The sequence below is a fragment of the Erigeron canadensis genome, chromosome 6 (genome assembly GCF_010389155.1).
Source record: "Erigeron canadensis isolate Cc75 chromosome 6, C_canadensis_v1, whole genome shotgun sequence".
NCBI lineage: Eukaryota > Viridiplantae > Streptophyta > Magnoliopsida > Asterales > Asteraceae > Erigeron > Erigeron canadensis.
In genome coordinates this window covers 37,001,739-37,022,781 of record NC_057766.1, presented here as the reverse complement: position 1 = coordinate 37,022,781, position 21,043 = coordinate 37,001,739, and the positions used below count along the sequence as shown (strand labels likewise).

Here is a 21,043-nt window from a genome sequence, read left to right as displayed (position 1 = left end):
GAAGGTTCAAACGAACTTTTCTTGGGAACTATGTAATTTAGTAGGAAAGTATCTGGTTAACTAGTTAAGTTATAGTTTTGTGTAACGGACTTTTCAATGATTGGGCCGAAACCCTTTTATTCTATAAAATCTCTAAATCCGCGAGTTCTTTTTTTCTTAGTGGATGGAATAGGCCCATAATGTGATATGGTCCTTAATTCTTTTTTTCTTTTCCTTTTTTCTACACTAAGATCCTTATGAGTCATGATCATTTTCACATAACATAACAATATTAAATAAATTTTGGAGCATCTCGTGTTCACTGAGCCGACCTTGTGTCTAGGTCACATTGTCACACAAATTCACATGACGGCCATGCATAATTATAACTTATTTGGTTATCAAGGGTCATCAGAACCTACATTTCCCTTATTGCTTAACTATGCCGACTTATCCTGAGATGCCAACTTATGAGTCAAAATGTTGACAGTTGAGTGTCATCAGAAAGTTTGCTGAACTAGTATCCCTAAATCCTAACTGGTTAAAAAATTAAAAATTTAGGGGCATTCCGAGAATTGAACTCGGGACCTCTCGCACCCTAAGCGAGAATCATACCACTAGACCAAATGCCCGTTTGATGATAACTCTTTTCATACCGACTATATATACTATTCATCTTTATATTACTTACGTTAACTTGTAATCCTTTTATTTTCTCTTAGTTTTACTATCTTAAAATTATTATTCTGTTGTTATGTAGTTCTATAATGATAGAAATTGTGATCAGAAAGACATACAGAAAACATAATGTTGACAAAAATCTCTACCTTTTATAACATTAATCTTTTTATGGTTTCATGATCGATAACCACAACGATGTTGTGTCTTACAAATTTCAAACTTCGGACACATTACTTAAAACTTTCCGAAGGTTGTTACTATGAAAATGCAAGGAGCTGATGTATGTGTGCAGCTTATCCATTGGCCATTAATCATAATCCTTTTCTACCCAAATTATGCATTACAAGTTACACAGTAGAATCAGAAACAAGACATATACTATACCTAGTCCTAGTTGTTGCTTAAGATACCTTAGAGGTCCTAAGTTTAATTCATAAGGGCCAACTATAAATTCACTGTGAAACAACAAAAACTCCATCTTCTGGTTGCGGTAGATGAAATATAATCGCGAACAAGATCTGCTTCTAGTGATGGTATTTTTGACCCTTGAGAATAGTCCAAGCTCTATAAAGTTGCTCAACAAGTACCACCAATGCAATCTCATGATTAAGTACTAAAGACGACAACTTTAGCTTCACATTAGCTCTCTCCCTTAGTTTCATCCCATGCCCATACGCCCCTCCGATACAAAACACCAATCTTGAACCATTTACTTTATTTCCGGCATCTCCAATCAAATCCGCAACTTCTTCTGATGTTAAATCCTTCCCATTCTCATCCAACATCACCACCCAATCATCCGGCTTTATGAAATTCATAAACCCCCATTTCTTCATTTTCAATCTGGACCCTCGCGTCACTTGAATTCTTGGGGTTGGATCGTATTTTAAGGTCATGAACTGGGCAATAAGGTTTAAGCTTGTCCATGTAGTCCTTGACTATTAACTGAACTCCTGGGGATCTAGTCTTGCCAACTGTTAGTATGTGAACAGGGAGCGGTCTTATGGACTGACCGGTGTATTTGGACCCTCGAAATTGGGGACCCGAATTAGGTACTGATTGGTGTTTCATGTTACAAGCGGTGAACACACACATAGCCATTCTGTTATCCACAATGCACAACACACGTCCAAGTAGCGAAAACGTCCCACGACCAAAGAGCTACGAGATAATATTTGGTAAGAAACAGTTTTGATCTGCAAAAAAAAATTAATTAGTACACACATTGGGTCAGTATAGAAACTATTATATAGCACATGCATTTGGGTTGAAGGTAAAGGAGAACATTCTTTTAGGCATTTCGTCGAACACATGGGGAGCAAACACAAACTAATCACAAATGTAAAATCTCATACATCACCAAATGGGTTGGGGTTTTTTGAAAAACTTATTAAACTGGATATTTAATATAGAACAAACGAAATAAAAATGTAATTATGATTTATTATATAATAATTTGGCTAACTATAGTCATACGGCTAACAACCACATAGAATAGAGTTTCTCTATGTGTCATGTGGGATATTATTAGAAAAATATATTTTTTCTATTTTGAAAAATTAAAGAGATACTCACAAGTGAGACCCTAGAAAATTTCGTATTGAAATTAGTCAGGGAGATAACGTGAGAAATAATAAAACTTGGTGGCCAAGTTTATGAGGGACTTATTTGGAAATCTACGTTAGAAGACGTGGCGATCAAGTAGGCAGACCAATATACAACGTTAGATGAATGCCAATCCTACGGTTGAAACAAAAACCCTGACCTACGTAGAAACTGTAAAGCGGGTATAAATACCTTGAAAATAAATCATAAAAAGCATCCATCCAACCCGCACTCTCCAGACACTTGTAGCGTTTCTGAATTTCAATAAATCCAAGGTTCCATTCTAATTCTAATCTAAGAGGACTTGTCCGTCTGTTTGTATCTATTCTGTCTGTTGTAGTTGTTTTTTTATTTTAGTTAATCGTGTTTTGTTAATTTTTTTTTTTTTTATCATTGTTAACACTGTATATATGTTTAGGCAGTTTATTATCTGATCACATAAATCTCAATTATAATTGTGTTTCGGGTTCACCTGTTTGTTAAACGGGTTGTATTAGGGCTCAGCTTTTTATTGATCGTCTAACTGTTTGGATTGCTTATACTGTATAAAAATCAGTTAGATGTAGTTAAATATCTTTCAAAAATAAATAAATTTAGATGTACTAAATGACATTAGTGATTAGTTTGCATATATTTTGTTTACCCGGCCGAAGTAATAGTGCTATACTTTTTTTTTTATCATTAATATAGTAACTTTGCTCTAATCAAACAGGTTAGTTTTAGTAATTTACATAGAAATAGAAGACATTTAAACACTACATTCATCGACCGTCATAACATTACTATGCATGACCCGTTTGACCCTTACAATTGATGCAGTAAATTGTACCAACAATGACTGTGTTTCGTTACTTTTTATAACAAATCTGCTTAATATCCTTTTTGACATGATATATGCTCTTTTTTGAGATTTGTAACTATACTGATATCATCTTCTTATTATGTCAACCTTCTCTGAATCACCCATTAATTTTATGTCTCAACTAATTAAGAGGTGAATACCAATATATATGTAGATCTACACTGGTAATTATTTATATGGCATGATTAGTTAGTATTTAGTAATCTTGTTTTAGCATTGTTGTTTGCCTTGATATATTAACACAAGGATATATGTCGATTTTGTAGCTCTGGATTTCATAAGATGGTCTGACAATGTTTTTAGTTTTGCAGCTTTTAATCATGGGTAAGGAAAAGGTTCACATTAGCATTGTTGTCATTGGCCATGTCGACTCTGGAAAGTCGACCACTACTGGTCACTTGATCTACAAGCTTGGAGGCATTGACAAGCGTGTGATCGAGAGGTTCGAGAAAGAAGCAGCTGAGATGAACAAGCGTTCTTTCAAGTATGCTTGGGTGCTGGACAAACTCAAGGCTGAGCGTGAACGTGGTATCACAATTGATATCGCTCTGTGGAAGTTTGAAACCACCAAGTACTACTGCACCGTCATTGATGCTCCTGGACACCGTGACTTTATCAAGAACATGATTACTGGAACTTCTCAAGCTGATTGTGCTGTTCTCATTATCGACTCCACCACTGGTGGTTTTGAAGCCGGTATTTCCAAAGATGGCCAGACCCGTGAGCACGCTTTGCTTGCTTTTACCCTTGGTGTCAAGCAAATGATCTGTTGTTGCAACAAAGTATGATCCATAACAGTAACAATTCTGTTTTATTCTTGCACTTTGATAGCATTATAATATCTAAAATTATGTTGTTGTTTTTTTTGCAGATGGATGCTACCACGCCCAAATACTAAAAATCTAGGTATGATGAAATTGTTAAGGAAGTGTCATCATACATCAAGAAGGTTGGGTACAATCCGGACAAAATTCCATTTGTCCCAATTTCGGGTTTTGAGGGAGATAACATGATTGAGAGGTCTACCAATTTGGACTGGTACAAGGGACCGACTCTGCTTGAAGCGCTTGACAACCTTAATGAACCAAAGAGACCATCAGACAAGCCACTTCGTCTCCCATTGCAGGACGTCTACAAAATCGGTGGCATTGGAACTGTGCCTGTGGGTCGTGTTGAAACAGGTATAATCAGGCCTGGTATGGTTGTCACTTTTGGACCAACTGGTCTAACCACTGAAGTGAAGTCAGTTGAAATGCATCATGAGGCACTACAAGAAGCGTTGCCAGGCGATAATGTCGGGTTCAATGTGAAGAATGTTGCTGTGAAGGATCTTAAACGTGGTTATGTTGCTTCAAACTCTAAGGAAGATCCAGCAAAGGGTGCTGCAAGTTTTACCTCTCAGGTCATTATCATGAACCACCCGGGCCAAATTGGGAATGGCTATGCACCAGTTCTCGATTGCCACACTTCCCACATTGCTGTTAAGTTTGCTGAGCTGCAGACCAAGATTGACCGAAGGTCTGGTAAGGAGATTGAGAAGGAGCCGAAGTTTTTGAAGAATGGTGATGCTGGCATGGTGAAGATGGTTCCAACCAAGCCTATGGTGGTGGAGACGTTTGCTGAGTATCCTCCTCTGGGCCGTTTTGCTGTGAGGGATATGCGCCAAACTGTGGCTGTTGGTGTGATCAAGAGTGTGGACAAAAAGGACCCAACTGGTGCCAAGATCACCAAGGCTGCAGTAAAGAAGAAATGAACCGAAACTTTTATGAACTTTATTATCGTGTTATTATGTTTGTTTATGTTTTGTCATGTCATGTGTTATCGTTCTTCTTGCTGCCATCTTTTACCGTTGTTCTTAGGAACGGTGGTTCTGTTGCGCTTTCGGGTTCATACCTGGGTTCTTGACAGACGGTGGCACAAGCTATGGTTTTTATTTTCATTGTGATCGAGTCTTTAGTTTTGAACTTGAAGAATAAATAAAATTGTGTTTTTTAGGATATACTTGATGTTTTTACAGATATCATGTGAAATGTGATGAGATTCTTGATATCTATATATTTACTAACAAGCATAGCACATGGATATATTAAAATTACTAAACTATCTACCCATGATCAACATAAATGCAGAGCTAACTTAGTAATAAATTTATCATTTTTTAACTATTATAATATCTTAAATGATTATTGTTGCTTTTATGTGTTTGTCATTATAAACAATCAGAAATTATGATTATGATGGTGTTTGTATATTGGTTTGAGAATTGTATTTGTGATTTGTATGATTTATAGTTGATCTTCAAAACGAAAATAATTTTTTATGTTTGGTTGGTTTAAAATTAAATTAATCATTTCAAACAATAAGGTATTATTGGTTTAGGAGGTGGGTTGCTAATGACTATAGGCTATATAGCTGTAGCATGCTTTATGTATCAAGATTATTGATTTCCTGTTAATTGTGAACATTATTGATAATTGTTTGTAAGTTATGATTATTTTTATATATAACAATTTACTCGGTGAATGTGAATCGAAGGTAAATTGTTAATTGTATTATTATCCATACTGAAATTCACATACAATAAGCTGTTACAGATAAGAATTTGCCTGTTTGCATCTGTTTCTGAACATAATGGAGGCACCAACAAGATTTGTTTGGTATGGAGTATTTTATGTCAAAAACATGATGAAAGTTTTAGACTGTCCAAAATTATATTTAAATATCGAACGATCGGTTGTCCACAAATAAGCATAGTGTGGAATTAATATAGCATGATGAACCATGTTAATGTTTGATCAAATTATTTGGCCCTTGCTATCCTTTAATGTTTTTTATAGCAAATTGCAAAAATACCAGCATTTTTCCTACCCTCTTCATTTGTAGGTGATATCACAAGTTGTCATTAACCACCAATAACGACCAATAGTACTCGCGTAATGCGGCGGTAAGATGGTGGGATAATAGGTCATAGGAGGTGATAAGTTATAGAGTGTGATAGCCAAATGTCTTAGTCATACGGTCTCCGATCTCGGATTTAAAAATTCGTTGAAAGTATATCGAATGACACTCTAATGAAAGAGCATAAAGTTTTAAGAACACTCATACAATTTTTATAATTTATCGATATACAGTTTATGAGATAAAAGATTTTGAATAAACTAGAGGAATATAATGCTTTATGGAGGAGAGAAAAAAAAATAAGTGATTGAAATTTGAAGAGAGAGAAAAAAATTAGTGGTTGAGATTTAAAGGTATTATAGGTATATTAGATAGAGATGTTTAAATTAGTGAATAAAGAAGAAAGGTAATTTAGGTAGTTCAAAACAACTTTTGAGATTTTAAAAAAGGGCAAAATGCTTTATAAGATATTATAGATATAGACATGGCTAAAATTTTATAAGAACAAAACTCAACAATTAAATTATGGGTTAAGTCACTGGATGACCATCATATTTTCCTTCTTGTACATGGTTGCCCATCAAACCAGAAAACTAAGCTGTATGACCAACATACTTTTCAAATTTGTACACGGTTGACCAAAAGTTTATCTTTTTACCGGTTACATTTTTTTGATGATGTGGCAATGACGTCGCAATTTGAAAAATCACTGGATGACCATCGTACTTGCTTCTTGTACATGGTTGCCCATCAAACCAGAAAATAAGCTGTATGACCAACATACTTTTCAAATTTGTACACGGTTGATCTAAAGTTGACCGGTTGACCAAAATTTATACATGTATTTGAATTTAGTTTGGATTTGGGGGTTTTGAAAACCCTAGTTTGGAATTAGGAAATAAATTTCTAGATTTGTTGCATGTATAACAGATTTATTTGTATTGAATTTAGTTTGGAATTGGGGGTTTTGAAAACCCTAGATTTATTTGACAATTAGTGAAATGAATTCGTTTTCAATATATGAGCATGTATGAATTCATTTTCAATATATGAAAATTTATGTTTGGTTAACTTTTTTAGAGTCTGCTTCTTCTGCCCAGAAGCTGCTAGTGTTAATTCAATATATTACTCCCTCCGTCCCATTTTAATTGTCATGTTGACTAACTTTGACCGTAAATAACTTTGTTTGTGTCATGTAACAATTGATATAAAATATATGAATGGATTGAGTTTTTAATGTATTTTTTATTCATATAAGTTCCATCAACTATTATATAGTACAAACAAAGTTATTTATGGTCAAAGTTAGTCAACATGAAAAATAAAATGGGACTGGGGGATTATTATTATCATTATTATTATTATTATTATTATTATTATTATTATTATTATTATTATTATTATTATTATACAAATTAGGAATACGTTTTTATACACATAATTGCTGATTAGGAATCCAAGTCATCGTTAAAAAGAATCCACTTCATTGCCACGTCATCCAAAAATAATGTAACTGGTAAAAAGGTAAACTTTTGGTCAACCGTGTACAAATTTGAAAAGTATGTTGGTCATACAGCTTAGTTTTCTAGTTTGATGGGCAATCATGTACAAGAAGGAAAGTACGATGGTCATTCATTGACTTAACCCTAAAAGTATATACGTTTAACCGGCTATCATCGGTCAACCGGTCAACTTTTGGTCAACCGTGTACAAATTTAAAAAGTATGTTGGTCATACAGCTTAGTTTTCTGGTTTGATGAGCAACCATGTACAAGAAAGAAAGTACGATGGTCATCCAGTGACTTAACTCTTAAATTATTAAGGAGTACTTACATATGTAGCCTTTTTTTATTACTCGTATTATTTTTCTTTTATTACTAACAACTAAAAGGTAAAAAACTAAAATTAGTTAAGTCCAAAGTTTGTTTTAAAGAAGAAGACGAACATTTACTTCGATTTTTTAAAACAAACAAAATCAAGTACAATGACTTTTAGTTTTATATAGGTGTCATTATCATCATTTTTTCATATCACAAGTTCACAACGGCTATATGAAATTACATTTTGTTACAGATTGAAAAAATATTTGTTTTTATGTTTGAAAATAAAATATTCCCCTGTCTCCCTTTCTTCCGGGCCCTGACAATGTCCAAAAATGCCAAAACAAATGCGTGCCTCCTACTCTTCACCTACAAATGGTATCTCTTTAGAATCTAGAACAATTCTATAGATATATTTATCCGGATATAGCTACGATTCAAATGAATATGTTATCGATTACATGACTAACTAATATTAAAAAAAAGTTTATGACTAAACATTAGACTTGTAAAATAAAAGAAGAAGCAAAAGGTGTGAGGCTAGAAAGTAGAAACACTTTAAAGATTAATAATCATATGGATTACCAAACAAATTGACATATTAGATGTGATTCAATAAGCAATGTGGAAAAAATGATCAAGGGACCTACGTGTCAACTATTTTCGCATAATTAACTTACTTTGTCAATTAAGTTGTCTATTCAAAAAAGAAATTGTATGTTTGTGAAAACTAATAATTTTCTATAACTATGCATAAATATATTTAAATTTTTTAATTTATAGAAAGATTAATCTTGAATGACTCTAAATAAAATATTTAGATAACCAGTGAAAAACACGCAATCGATTCTTGATATGATAGGAATTTGGCTTCCAATGTTGGAAACAAAGTATTGATAATTTGATATGATAATAAAGATAAGAAATAATTTTGAATTGTTGTGTATTCTGAGCTAGTTGAACTTATATAAAGTGTTGTAGACTAAAAGATTGGTTTATATGACATGATGAATGGAAACTTGTGTGAAAATTCATAGATGACTCCATCATCTCCATTTAGTTGAATTGCAAGATTACCCAAGGACGTTTTATGTTTAAGATAAAATAGTTAACGATTTTATAAAAACTTGAAAAATCTTAAATCAAATTAGTTTTACCATACTAATGAATCCGAAAATGCAGAAACTCGGATCGTACACTTAACAAATTCAAAGGTTTCTTTCTGTTAAAAACGTATGAGAAAAGAAGATCCGAAAATGTGAAATTCGGATCAAACACTTAGGGGCAGTTTAATTCACATAATGTTTTTGAAGAAATTGGAATCTGTCAAAGGAATTGGAATTTGATGGAATTGGAATATGAAAGTTTTAAAATATATTATGTGTTTGGTTGACAAAATTCAGTTAAAGGAATTCAAAGTTAATCCATGACAAATGACAAGATTACCCTTTATTAATCTTTTGTATTTTCATTATAATAATAATAATAATAATCCAACAACCACCAATAATTTAGATAGCTCACTTCCATCTCTCCCCCAAATCGTTTCATCTGTGCACTTTCTTTCCCCTACATTCTTTCCCCTTTTCATTTTAGTTTTTCCCAACAACCACCGTCTTTTTCAATATCCCAAAATTATATTTGAACAAATCCAACAAAGATTTAATTGTTCCAAATTCAACAACCATGAATCATAGTGTTGTAATAAAATAGCGGTCGGAAATAATAAACAAGTGACTGTCGGAAATCTCAAGGAACGGCGGTGGCTAGAACCACAAGCAGTGGCGGCGCTAAGAGCTTAGACACGGTGGTGGTGGGTGGCGATGGAGGTCAATATCCGACACTTAATCAGGTTTTCATTTACTTTGGTGTTTAGTTATGAGAGGGTATTATAGTAAACATAGATGAATTCCATTGGAATCTAAAACATTCCTTAGGTATATGGATGGAATTCCAAATTCAATGTTTTAAGGAATTTGTTGGAAAGTTTAAGATTCCAATTCCATCATATTGCCCAACCAAACATGTTCAAGAATGGAATTTAAATTCCAATTCCATTGAATTCCTATGAATTCCGTGAACCAAACACCCCCTTAGTACCACATACAGCTTCTTACTAGATAGTTAAATATCCGAAAATGTGAAACTCGGGTCCAACACTTAACAGGTTCAAAGTATCCTTTGCATAAAATTGTATGAGGAAAGAGTGATCCGAGAAAGAGAAACTCGGATCAGAAAAACTAGAATCGAAGATTATGAAAAAGAAAAAGATCCGAGATTGTGAAACTGGGATCGAAAACTTGACCACCACACACTCCAGCCAACTTGATAGATAAATATTAAATATGATCCGCTGTGAAACTCGGGTCCAACACTTAACAGGTTCAAAGTATCCTTTGCATAAAATTGTATGAAGAAAGAGTAATCCGAGAATGAGAAACTCGGATCGAAGATTATGAAAAAGAAAAAGATCCGAGATTGTGAAACTCGGATCAAAAACTTGACCACCACACACTCCAACCAACTTGATAGATAAATATTAAATATGATCCGAAAATGTAGAAACTCGAATCGAACACTTAGGAGATTCAAGGGTTCCTTTATGTGAGAATGTATGAGGAGATAAGATCCATAAATGAGAAATGCGGTTCAAACACTTAAACACAACAAACAACTTTAAAGGATCCGAGAATGAGAAACTCGGATCGAGTACTTAGTAGGATCAAAGTGACCTTTCCTTGAAATGTTATGAGGAAAGAGGTGATCCAAAAATGTGAAACTCGGATCCAATACTTAACACCACACAACTTCAACAAAGGATCCGAGATTGAGAAACTCGAATCGTATACTTAGAAATTTCAAAGTTTCCCTTCCATAGGTTGGTAGGTATAAGGAAAAGGGATTTGAAAATGAGAATTTCGGATCACACACTTACGAGAATCAAAGTAACTTTTAAGTAAAAATGTATAAGGAGAAAGTTATATGAGAATGTGAATTTCGGATCGAATACTTAACACCACACACAACTTAACAATAACCACACACGATCAGAGAATGTGAGAAACTCGGATCAAAAACTTCACAGGTACAAAATAACCTTTCTATGAGAGTAAATAAGGAAAAATAGGATCCGAGAATGTGAAACTCGGATTGGGAAATCACAACCATGAACCTAAACTTAAAAGAACAAGAGATCCGAAAATAGAGAAACTCATATTGAAGACTTGTAATAAATATGGATTTATAATTAAGAAAGGTAACTGGATGATAAGGACAAAAAGGAAATATGACAAAAGAGGATAAGGACAAAGGAAATTAAGTGGCAGGCACATGATTCGAAAATGTCAGAAAATATTCCTTTTCGGCAGTACAATGTACGATATTGTCCCCCACTAACTTTTGTCTTTTAGTACGATCCGCAAATCTAGACTTGATCCACAGATCTTGAACTCGTTCCGCAAATCTCACAAACGAAGGGAAAATGACAATTTGAGCTATCTTTTTGATGATTTTGGGATGAAAAGGGGAACATTAAGTAACTAGAAGGTAGAATGAACGAAATTAACTAGGAAATAAAGAACAAAAACAACGAAATAGTGAGATTTAGGTGAAAAGATACGATGAACAGTGAATAAACGCTAATTGATCCGCAAATGTGAAAAGCGGGATAAAAGTCATGAATTTCAGCCAAATCGAGACACAATCAATCATGGATCGCTCAAAACCACTGATTATACTCTGATACCACATGTAAAACAATAAAATTCATGATTATATGTAAAGATATGTAAATGTGAGTGAACCTTTGTATATGTGTGTGTTTTAGAGAGAAAATGGATAAACGGATGATTGGTATTAAGGAGTGAAAAAGAATTGCAATGCTTGAAAGATTATAAATAGGATGAAGGGAGAGGGGTTTTATAGAGAACTAATGTTCATTAAACTCTTCTTTTTTTATTATAAGTTGTCATATAAACACAAATTATTAATATCAAATATATGAATACAAAGTATTAATATTAAATCTATTACTATTTTAATATTTAACAAACTTGTGTGAAAACTCATTAAAACTCCATCTTCATCTCAAAAGATAACAACAAATAATTTATTGATAATTTGATCATTGTTTATTGACTTTATAACTCAAAAGATATTTGTATCTACAAAAACCTTTAAAAAATCACCATACTTATAAGTTATTATTAACATGCCCTACAATAATTTATACAACTCGAATAAAAAATAATGAAGTCAAATATAATATTCAAAAATCGATAATTACCTCCGAGGAAAAAAGATTTAATAATACTAATAATAACCAAAAGAAAAAACATATAAAAATTCAAGAAAACTGATCTGCTCCAAAAGTGGGGTCGTCTATCCGAGCAAAACCAGCTGTTACTTATTCTTCCCCTTCAATATCTTTGTTTGAACACTTCTTCTTCTTAAGATCTGTTTTTCTTTCTTTTTCACTTACAGAACCTTTTTATATATATATATTTTTTGTTTTTCTGTTTGTATAGAAGCCAAAAGTCATATCTTTTGATAACACTGTACAACTTACAAGGAGAAGAATAATAACAAGCCCTTAAAGATTCAAACTTTATTAACTTAGTGGTGAGTTTTTCCAGTTTTAGTCTTGTTTAAGCTCATAATCTTAGTTTTTGATCTGGGTTTTTGGATCTTTATCATAAATATGAGTTCTTTATCTTAATTTATTCAATTTATTGATGTTTAGGTTCTGTGATCATCTGGGCATTGCTGAATTATATGGATAATGTTGTTTGTTTATAGTTTTAAGTGTAATTTGAGCTCATGTTGTATATTTATAGTTTTTTTATTGAAATTTTGATGTTTCTAATAAATTGGTATGAGTATTGAATAATTGTTATGACTTAAGATCTTTCATTTTTTGAAAAGTTGTAGTCTTTTATCTGTCTGATTGTTCCTTTTAGATTAAGATGAAGGTATAGCCAAATTTCTCGGGTTTTGGGGAAATTAAAGGTTTTTACTATTTATTAACATTTGAGAACATTAGTTTGTTAAAGCTTTAAATTGCTATGAATTCTGAGTCTTCAAAATAAATTTAATCAATTTTGATATGTACACTAGGGATTTTTATCTTTCTAGATGTATAAATTTTCAATGAATCAAGAAAATTTGATATAAATGTACATGTACATAAGTACAGTGTAGACACGGAATGAAACGACGACGTGAGGTAAAAGCTGATTTCGCGAGCCATTTTGATTGGAAAAAGAAGTAACGTGTCTTGGAACCTTTTTAGCATAAGTGAAATCGTTAGCATCTTATGAACATGATATGTTACGCATTTATTGCATAAAAGTATTCTCTTCCTTGATTTCATATTCTCAATTGTTGTGCTATGTATTTTCGTGTGTTCTGTCTGGTATCTTCTCTGGTAATTATATTTCGTGCCTCTACATTAATGAACTGCGTACGTTACTTTAATATTAAAATGTCATTGATGAGTCTTTAATTAACATTAATCAAAACAGCAGTCTTTAATAACAGGATAAAGTCAGAAAGTGATGTTTGGCCTCAAATGTTGAAGTATCTCGTTCGAATTATGTTATGTTTGATGATGTACAGGTTAATTAGTGGATGATACAGTAATGGGGAGAAAAGGAAATTGGATATCTTCTATTAAAAAGGCTTTGAGCCCGAGCTCCAAGGAAAAGAGAAGCCAGGTTTGAGACAAGCATGATCAAATCATTGTCCTCTTTTGTGGGTCAAAGTAGTACTAAAGTTGTTGTATTTATATTTTTGTTATTTGATTATAGAAATCGAAGAAAAATACTTATGTGGAGGAAAAATTCTTCGAACCACCCATTGCTCCAGTTGTTGAACCTGTCAGTTCTCATCAGCTTCCACCACCAGAAGAAGTGAAACCGATTGAAGTGGAGGATGAGCAGACGAAACATGCATATTCCGTAGCAGTTGCTGCCGCTGCTGCAGCTCAGGCAGCTGCCGCCGCTGCTCAGGCTGCTGCAGAGTCTGTTAGACTTGCTGAGTTGACTCGGTATTCGGGGAAATCAAAGGAGGAAACAGCTGCTATTAGAATCCAAACGGCTTTTCGTGGGTACTTGGTATGTTAATCTTGCATCAAAATTCATCTCCACTTCAAGGAATCTGTTTACCTATGTGTACTAAAATATAAGGTGGTGTTTGGACACGCGCTTCAAAACTGATTATCTGATTATTGCGAATTTGCTATCTCTAGTTCAGGAGGACCGGAACAATTAGTTTCTAATGTTTAAATAAAGTGGTTATGTTTGAAATCAGGTTGTCTAGTCAATTTTGGATAATCTTTTGTATGCTGAATGCAGCAAAAGCAATTAGTGATGGTTATATAAAAGTTCTTATTACTATTTATAACCAATATTAGAGTCTTTTCCTCCCGTCTCAGAACAGGTGTATCCTTTTTTCATGAATATTTCAACTATTAGTCACTTTATGTAATGGTTTCTTGCATGATTAGAATAGTCACTTTATCGAATTGACACCTTTAATCAGTAAAATCAACCACATTATTACATATGTTTGTGTGATTAGATTTATTCAAAATCACATATCTGGTGTCAGAAGACACATGCCCTCTAAATGACTGGGTTAGTATCTTAAGAAGATCGGTGTATTTATATATCTGCAGTTGATAATAGCTGATAAGGATATGACTATATGAGTGCATTATATTTGTCTACGTCCCGAGTTAATATTTGCCGATTCATGTTTGTAGGCAAGGAGGGCTTTGAGAGCATTAAGAGGGCTTGTCAGATTGAAAACACTGGTGGAAGGGCCTGCTGTTAAACGACAAACAACAAACACACTCAAATGCATGCAAAATTTGTCACGTGTGCAGTCTCAAATCAACTCTAGGAGAATAAGGATGTCGGAGGAGAACCAGGCACTTCAAAAACAGCTCCTTCAGAAACGGGCTAAAGAAATCGAAAGCTTGCAGGTTTGTTTTCATCATACATTTGAGAATCCATGTTTTGCAATTTGTACTCTGTGGAACTACTGCTATTAAGTATAGGGTTTTGTTAATGACAACCTTAGGGCTGTCAGCATAAACTATTTGGGTGCATTAAAACTTGTACTTTGTTATGTGAGAATTCAGCGTTAGCCGTTAGGGTTTTTGATGTAAAAGTACTAGTTTTTATGCATGTAATAAGCTATCATTTTCTTTAAGTATAAGGCTAAGTCTCATTGCGTCTTATATTTTATTATCATGTTAAACAGATGGGAGAAGAATGGAATGATAGTTTGCAGTCAAAAGAAGAGATTGAAGCTAAGTTATTAAGCAAATATGAGGCTACTATGAGAAGAGAAAGGGCGATGGCATATTCATTTTCTCACCAGGTACACATTTGTCATCTTTTTGGCTACACTCATTTATGACCGACATATCACATAGTTAAGACTTAAGACAAAAAAAATGTGAATGAATTTTGATTTTGTAACAGCAACCATGGAAGAAGTCATCTAGGACAACGAACTTGCTTTTCATGGATCCCACGAACCCACAATGGGGTTGGAGTTGGTTAGAAAGATACATGGCGGCTCGGCCATTTGAACCACGGGGTGAGGGAAATGATAATGCATCCGTTAGAGGTGGTATCAATATCACTGGGAGTGAAATTGCCAAGTCATATGCCCGTCACCAACTCAATTCCACACCATCAACTCCTCAGGCAAAGGGGAGTGTCCCACTGGGGTCACGGAAATTCAAGCCAACTCAAAGCCCAAGGGGATTCGGGCCTAGCCCAGATGAGGACTCGAAGAGTGTCTTCAGTGTGCAGTCAGAGAAAAATAGAAGGCATAGCATCGCCGGGTCTTCAGTGAGAGATGACGAGAGTTTGGCTAGCTCTCCATCGGTGCCTAGTTACATGGCACCTACGAAGTCAGCCAAGGCCAAATCACGGGGACAGAGCCCGTTGGGCCCAGTGGAGATCAATGATGGGACCACTCCTGAAAAAGGATCGGGCTTGAATGCTAAAAAGCGGCTTTCTTTTCCGGCTTCACCGGCCAGGCCAAGGCGTCATTCGGGTCCTCCCAAGGTAGGAAGCAGCATTGCCATTGGTAGGGAGCAGAACGTCAATCCTGGTGTGGTGAGTTGACTGTATTCTTTAAACAAGTGAGACAAAAAATATATTATTGTGCATTATTTAGTAAAATTTATAACTAAATTAAGAAAAAAAATGAAAGAAAGAAAAAAATAATTATTTGTTGTGATTTTTTTAGTTCTTTGATTGAGAGGGGTGAAAGGTTTAATATTTGTGCTAAAAAAAATTCTCTTTTTGTTTGTGTCTGTGTGTATGGATATTAATTGTCATAATTTCTTTGGTTCCTTCTATTATTATGATAAATATCTGACTACAAATCATGGAATATAAATATTGGTGATCTTCATTTTCTTTTATAGATGCTTATCTTCATTTTCTTCTATAAACACAGTTTTGTAATATAGAACATAAGTTAGGGTTTAGCGTATATGAGTTCTGTCTGATTCTATGTGTTAGTTTAAGCATTTTATAATTTTGTTTCCTATCACTGCATGACCATCACATCTAGACATAGCATGACCTTGGCTTCCCGGATCCCCACGCAAACTTTATACTTAATATACTTGTATTAATCCAATAATCCTCTTTTCTTTTTTCTTTTCTCCCATTTTCTGTATGTTTTAAGGTGTATGATTTTCTTTGGCTTCAATCGTGACTTTAACACATCATGGTTCTTTTGGTGACACTGGCAATATGTCATACACCCAATGGAACTTTTACCAGCGTTATACATCGTGCAGAATGAATAATCACAAGACATTACCCATTTCTTGTATCGTATGTTATTGATAGTGTTTGCACTAGATTCTTATCACCAAAGTGTAGGGCAAACCAGCTGCGTTCCTTTGTGCTAAAGATGTGTGTTTGTGTCTGTGTGTGTTCCATTTGCTTATTCCAGTTTTTGGTGACTTAGTCCATAAGTTTGTATCCACTGCATCACTAACTCAAGTAGAGCAGTAACTATTTACGCCTACTGGCACAGGCCACAATGAGAGTTCAGAACTGATAGTATCCAACATAATCAAACCCAAGACCTCTCGCTTTGTATGGTAATAGGTGACCTGGTGATTGTTTTTGGAACGGAAGATGAAAGGGTTACATGCCCAAACGACAATCAACTACTCGTATCTGGAACATGTGCTCGTCAACTCCCCGTAAAGCTAGACATTTCAGTCCAAGAAAGGGTTATACAAACAATAAAACAAATATACCATTAGTGCCTCTAAAAGATCCCTAATGATTTTGACCATTTTGGGTTCCACAAGCTTGCAACTTACTCTAAGATTATGACACAAATGATTCTAACCAAGACCCCACTTGAGATTTCCTTTATTTTGGTATCTTGTTTCTTTCAAGGCAAAATATAAACATAATGCAATGTCGTCTTTTTCAAGTGTCCAACTTTTGGCTTTTGAAGAGATTCTAATGGCCATTGGTATGATATTATGATTATTATATACTTTCTGTATATATGATGCCTATGTTGGTCGGGTGTTAGAAGATTTTAGCATTTTTGCTCCTATTCGAATGCTAAAAGATGATATGAACCCTAGGCATGGAGATATGCACTCCTGGGAAAATTGGCCAATGATTTGACAAATTGATGTAAGCTTCATATGAATGCATTTACAGATTCACCGCATCTTTATTTTGTTTAAGGTTTAATTTTACACTTTTACCTTAAGACCGAGCTGTTAAGCTGCATTTTCAAGAAAAGGGGCTTAATTTTCAGCTCAAAAACACGTCCAACCGGTTGGGTTTATATTTGGATCCATGATTAACACAAATCGATCGATTCAAAATTTTATCTTTATACTACTCCGTACTTTTTTGCTTACATCATTATATAAATATATCAAGTCAGAATGCAGAAAGTGAAAATGTGAAATTAAGGCTCACTTGAGTCATAAGGTGTAAATAATGAGTGGATGTTAATGCAAGTCTACATCTGTAAAAGGAAAAAAAAGTGGTACAAGCTACTGGACATTTGGACATGATCCGGGTCATTCTCGTGGGAGCCTGGGAGGGAGTTATGGGACTGGTTAGGACGAAATGGTTGATGAGCCCGGCCCAAAAATATTGGTCCTGTTTTCTTTACACCTCTCACCGTTAAAGACATAGTATAGAAAACCGTATGATAGAGCCGTTGAAGGTAGAGTAGATATCAAGATTTGTAAAACAAATAGAAAAAAAGATTAATAGTTGCTTCCATTTAAAACAAAGCAACGGTCTAGCAACGTCACATGAACTACATTTCGGATAATATAATTTATTCTTTTAATGATCTCTGCCATTAATTTAAATAGGGATTTGCTAATTCGTTAAGATGCATTAATTAGTTGTACACTTATCATAAAATTTAGGGGACCGACATTTAATATGGGAATGTATAACCTTTTTATGCACGTTTTAGGGCTTCATTTAGCATTTTCCATTTAAATAAGCCATTTTAAGTTTTGTGTATATATCAGCGACATCTACCCTAAATTGTCTAAAGTCTAAAAACTATGATGAGGTGTAAATATTGACTTGTAAACAACTCCCTCGGTGCCTTTTTTTTTTAAAGGTGTCAATTGTCTGCAACAGAAAATTTAGCTTACGTTATTTCAACCAGATATGCGCTAGAGAGTCCCCTCACCTCACCCTCAATACCTTGTAGGAGGAAAATCTCTCAACTAAACTGTCTAAAGGCACAACATTTAATTGGGATAAACCATGTCTCCTCAACAAGACTCGAAATTAGATCTTACATCACTGAGAGACTTGTGTGAGATAACTTGTACCATTAAAGTTTCTCTATAGTGATGAATTCTTTTTAATAGTGTGTATGTTTTTTTTTAGTATGCATGTTTTAATATGGATATTTAAAAGAGACGCAGGCATACACATGTTATATAGAAAAACAACTATAACCAGTTTTTAAGGTTGTCATTTATATCATCTTTGGGCTAACGGTTTCGAGTTTGTAGGCTGATTGGTTAACCCTAACCTGACCCATTGATGTATAAGGTCGAAATATTTTAACCACAATTCCACAACCTACTAATAGTCTAATACCCAGTCAACCTATTAAATATGATTAAACAAGTTGGTAAGTCGGTAGATTGGTTTCAGTTGACGGGGTTTAAAGTCTACTTCAATGCCGGCTTGATAATGTGGTGGAACTAGGCATGGGCCTAAGGCCCCATGGAAACAAGGCCTCCAATTTGGGCTGGAACAAAGTTTTATTAGGCTGCTTTATTCTTACATGAATTTTCGATAACTATCCACTTCATACATTTTCTAATAGCTAGGCCTAGTTTTACAATGTAAATAATAAAAAAGTTACATTTTCCATTGATCTGTAACTAAACGATTCAAGTAATTTACAAAGTATCATATATATATAAAGAAAAGGTTTTTCTTAAACTTTAAAATAGGCCTCCAAAATTGATGCCGCTTAGAGCCACCAATATACTTGAGCCGGCCCTGGTCTACTTGTGATGTTTTCATCTCCAAAATTATATTAACAAATAACTGACAAATAAATACACATGCTTAAAAAATGAGAGATGATATTGGTTCAATGATTTTTCAGGAAGGTATTACACTTTACAAGTATTATACCGAATTGTACAATTAGATAATACGTATATATGGTAACTTAATAAAAACCGAAGGTATCAATATCATCTCCTTTATAAAATGTATTAAAATAACAAAATTGTATAAAGTACCATAACGTAAAACCAAACTATTGTATGGATCTGAAAGAAAAAAAATATCAAAAATTATATAGGTTCGTAGGTCGACCTGATAATAAAAATAACAATCTCATACATGACTTTAAAAAAATAGGGTGTTCGGGTTGATAGGTTGGCATGTCGTATTTAGACAAACTAACCCAACTTTTTTCACGTCAAGTTATGAGTAAGTCGAATATTGATGGCTCTGAAAAATATTATTAAAAATGAAATATGAAATAATAATTCAAAAATACACAACATATACCTCGAACAGTCCAACGGCATGATACAAGTAAATATTGAGTATTAACTAACTTATGTTTGATTTTTGCTCAATGGGTCATTTGGGTGTTGTAAAAGACTTTTTATTTTTTATCCATGTGTTTGTTAGGGAAAATCTCTATGTATCTTCTTGTTGGGCGTTGGTTGTCAACCATGGAAGTTCCTTTTTTCTCTGTCGTTATCAAGTTTGTCTATTTTAGATTAGTTTTCTTAGCTTAGTAATCTATATTCTTGAAATTCCTACAAGAAGATCATGGAGTATTAGCTGCTAAATAAACAAATTTAGTCGTCGAACCTACCCTCCGTAGTCCACATTATACATATGGGAAATGATAATTGTACCATTTCTTTTAATTAATTTACCAATATCATGTATTAAAAGCTTGTACAGTATGCTTTAAAAACTGTACAGTATGGTAAATTAATCAAAAGAGATTGTACAGATTTAAAATAAAACAAAATTCTAATAACATCATTAATTTTTAAACAGTGATTACTTGTCTTTATTAGACTTTTTCATATATTTTTTTTTATTACTGTATTATCTTAATTTATGACATCATTCTATTTAAAGTTTAAATTATTTTTTTAACTGATTTAAAATGTATTTCTTATCTAGCTTAAGTCTCATGTAATTTGAATTTTGATTTGATTTTAAAAACTCTACGATTTTATACGAGTACATGGTTATTTAAATTTCAGTCATCTAAATAATTTTATCATAACATATTTTATTTATCCGCATATTATGCGAGTTAATAAGATAATTATATTTATTCAAAATATAAGATATACTATTATAAAGTTATGAGTATGGTTGAACTATCACATAATTTTTAACTTTCAACGTAACTTATTATTATAAAGTTTTTATTAACAAACCCGGGTTGAACTCTGGTTAATTAGCTAGTATATGTCATATAAAACCATTTTTTTGACAATTTTTTTGATGCCCATATTAAATAAAAGGAAAATGCTAAATAAAGTCTTTAGAGTTTCACTTAACGTACATAAAAAGATTGTATATTTCTATATTAAAAACTCACCTCCTAAATTTTATGATAAATGTACAACTAATTAATACACAACACTGTATACATT

General features: G+C 33.5%; 1 protein-coding gene, 1 non-coding gene and 2 pseudogenes across 3 annotated transcripts; 2 read left to right on the top strand and 2 right to left on the bottom strand.

The window, feature by feature from the left end:
• Positions 1-539: 539 nt before the first annotated feature.
• TRNAP-AGG lies at positions 540-611 on the bottom strand. The gene has a single exon. It is a non-coding gene; the product is annotated as a tRNA-Pro (tRNA).
• A 178-nt stretch (positions 612-789) lies between these two features.
• Positions 790-2,325, bottom strand: LOC122605800 (annotated as a pseudogene).
• Positions 2,326-2,485: 160 nt separating this feature from the next.
• On the top strand, positions 2,486-5,126 carry LOC122606322 (annotated as a pseudogene).
• A 7,096-nt stretch (positions 5,127-12,222) lies between these two features.
• Positions 12,223-16,238, top strand: LOC122603185 (protein IQ-DOMAIN 2-like). Of its 2 annotated transcripts, XM_043775824.1 has the most exons (7): positions 12,223-12,245; positions 12,372-12,465; positions 13,462-13,559; positions 13,653-13,958; positions 14,609-14,830; positions 15,112-15,231; positions 15,336-16,238. In XM_043775824.1, the coding sequence occupies exons 3-7, from the start codon at positions 13,485-13,487 to the stop codon at positions 15,987-15,989; spliced, it is 1,377 nt and encodes a 458-aa protein (XP_043631759.1). In that variant the 5' UTR covers positions 12,223-12,245; positions 12,372-12,465; positions 13,462-13,484; the 3' UTR covers positions 15,990-16,238. The 2 variants fall into 2 exon arrangements, with proteins under 2 accessions (XP_043631759.1, XP_043631758.1); XM_043775823.1 differs by lacking the exon at positions 12,223-12,245 and having other exon boundaries at positions 12,290-12,465.
• The last annotated feature ends 4,805 nt before the right edge of the window (positions 16,239-21,043 follow it).

Bases quoted from the DNA above. Each gene is read 5' to 3' on its own strand.
- LOC122603185 (XM_043775824.1), top strand. From the start codon at position 13,485: ATGGGGAGAAAAGGAAATTGGATATCTTCTATTAAAAAGGCTTTGAGC. The intron at 13,560-13,652 runs GTTTGAGACAAG...ATTTGATTATAG, and splicing joins CCAAGGAAAAGAGAAGCCAG to AAATCGAAGAAAAATACTTA. The intron at 13,959-14,608 runs GTATGTTAATCT...TCATGTTTGTAG, and splicing joins CGGCTTTTCGTGGGTACTTG to GCAAGGAGGGCTTTGAGAGC.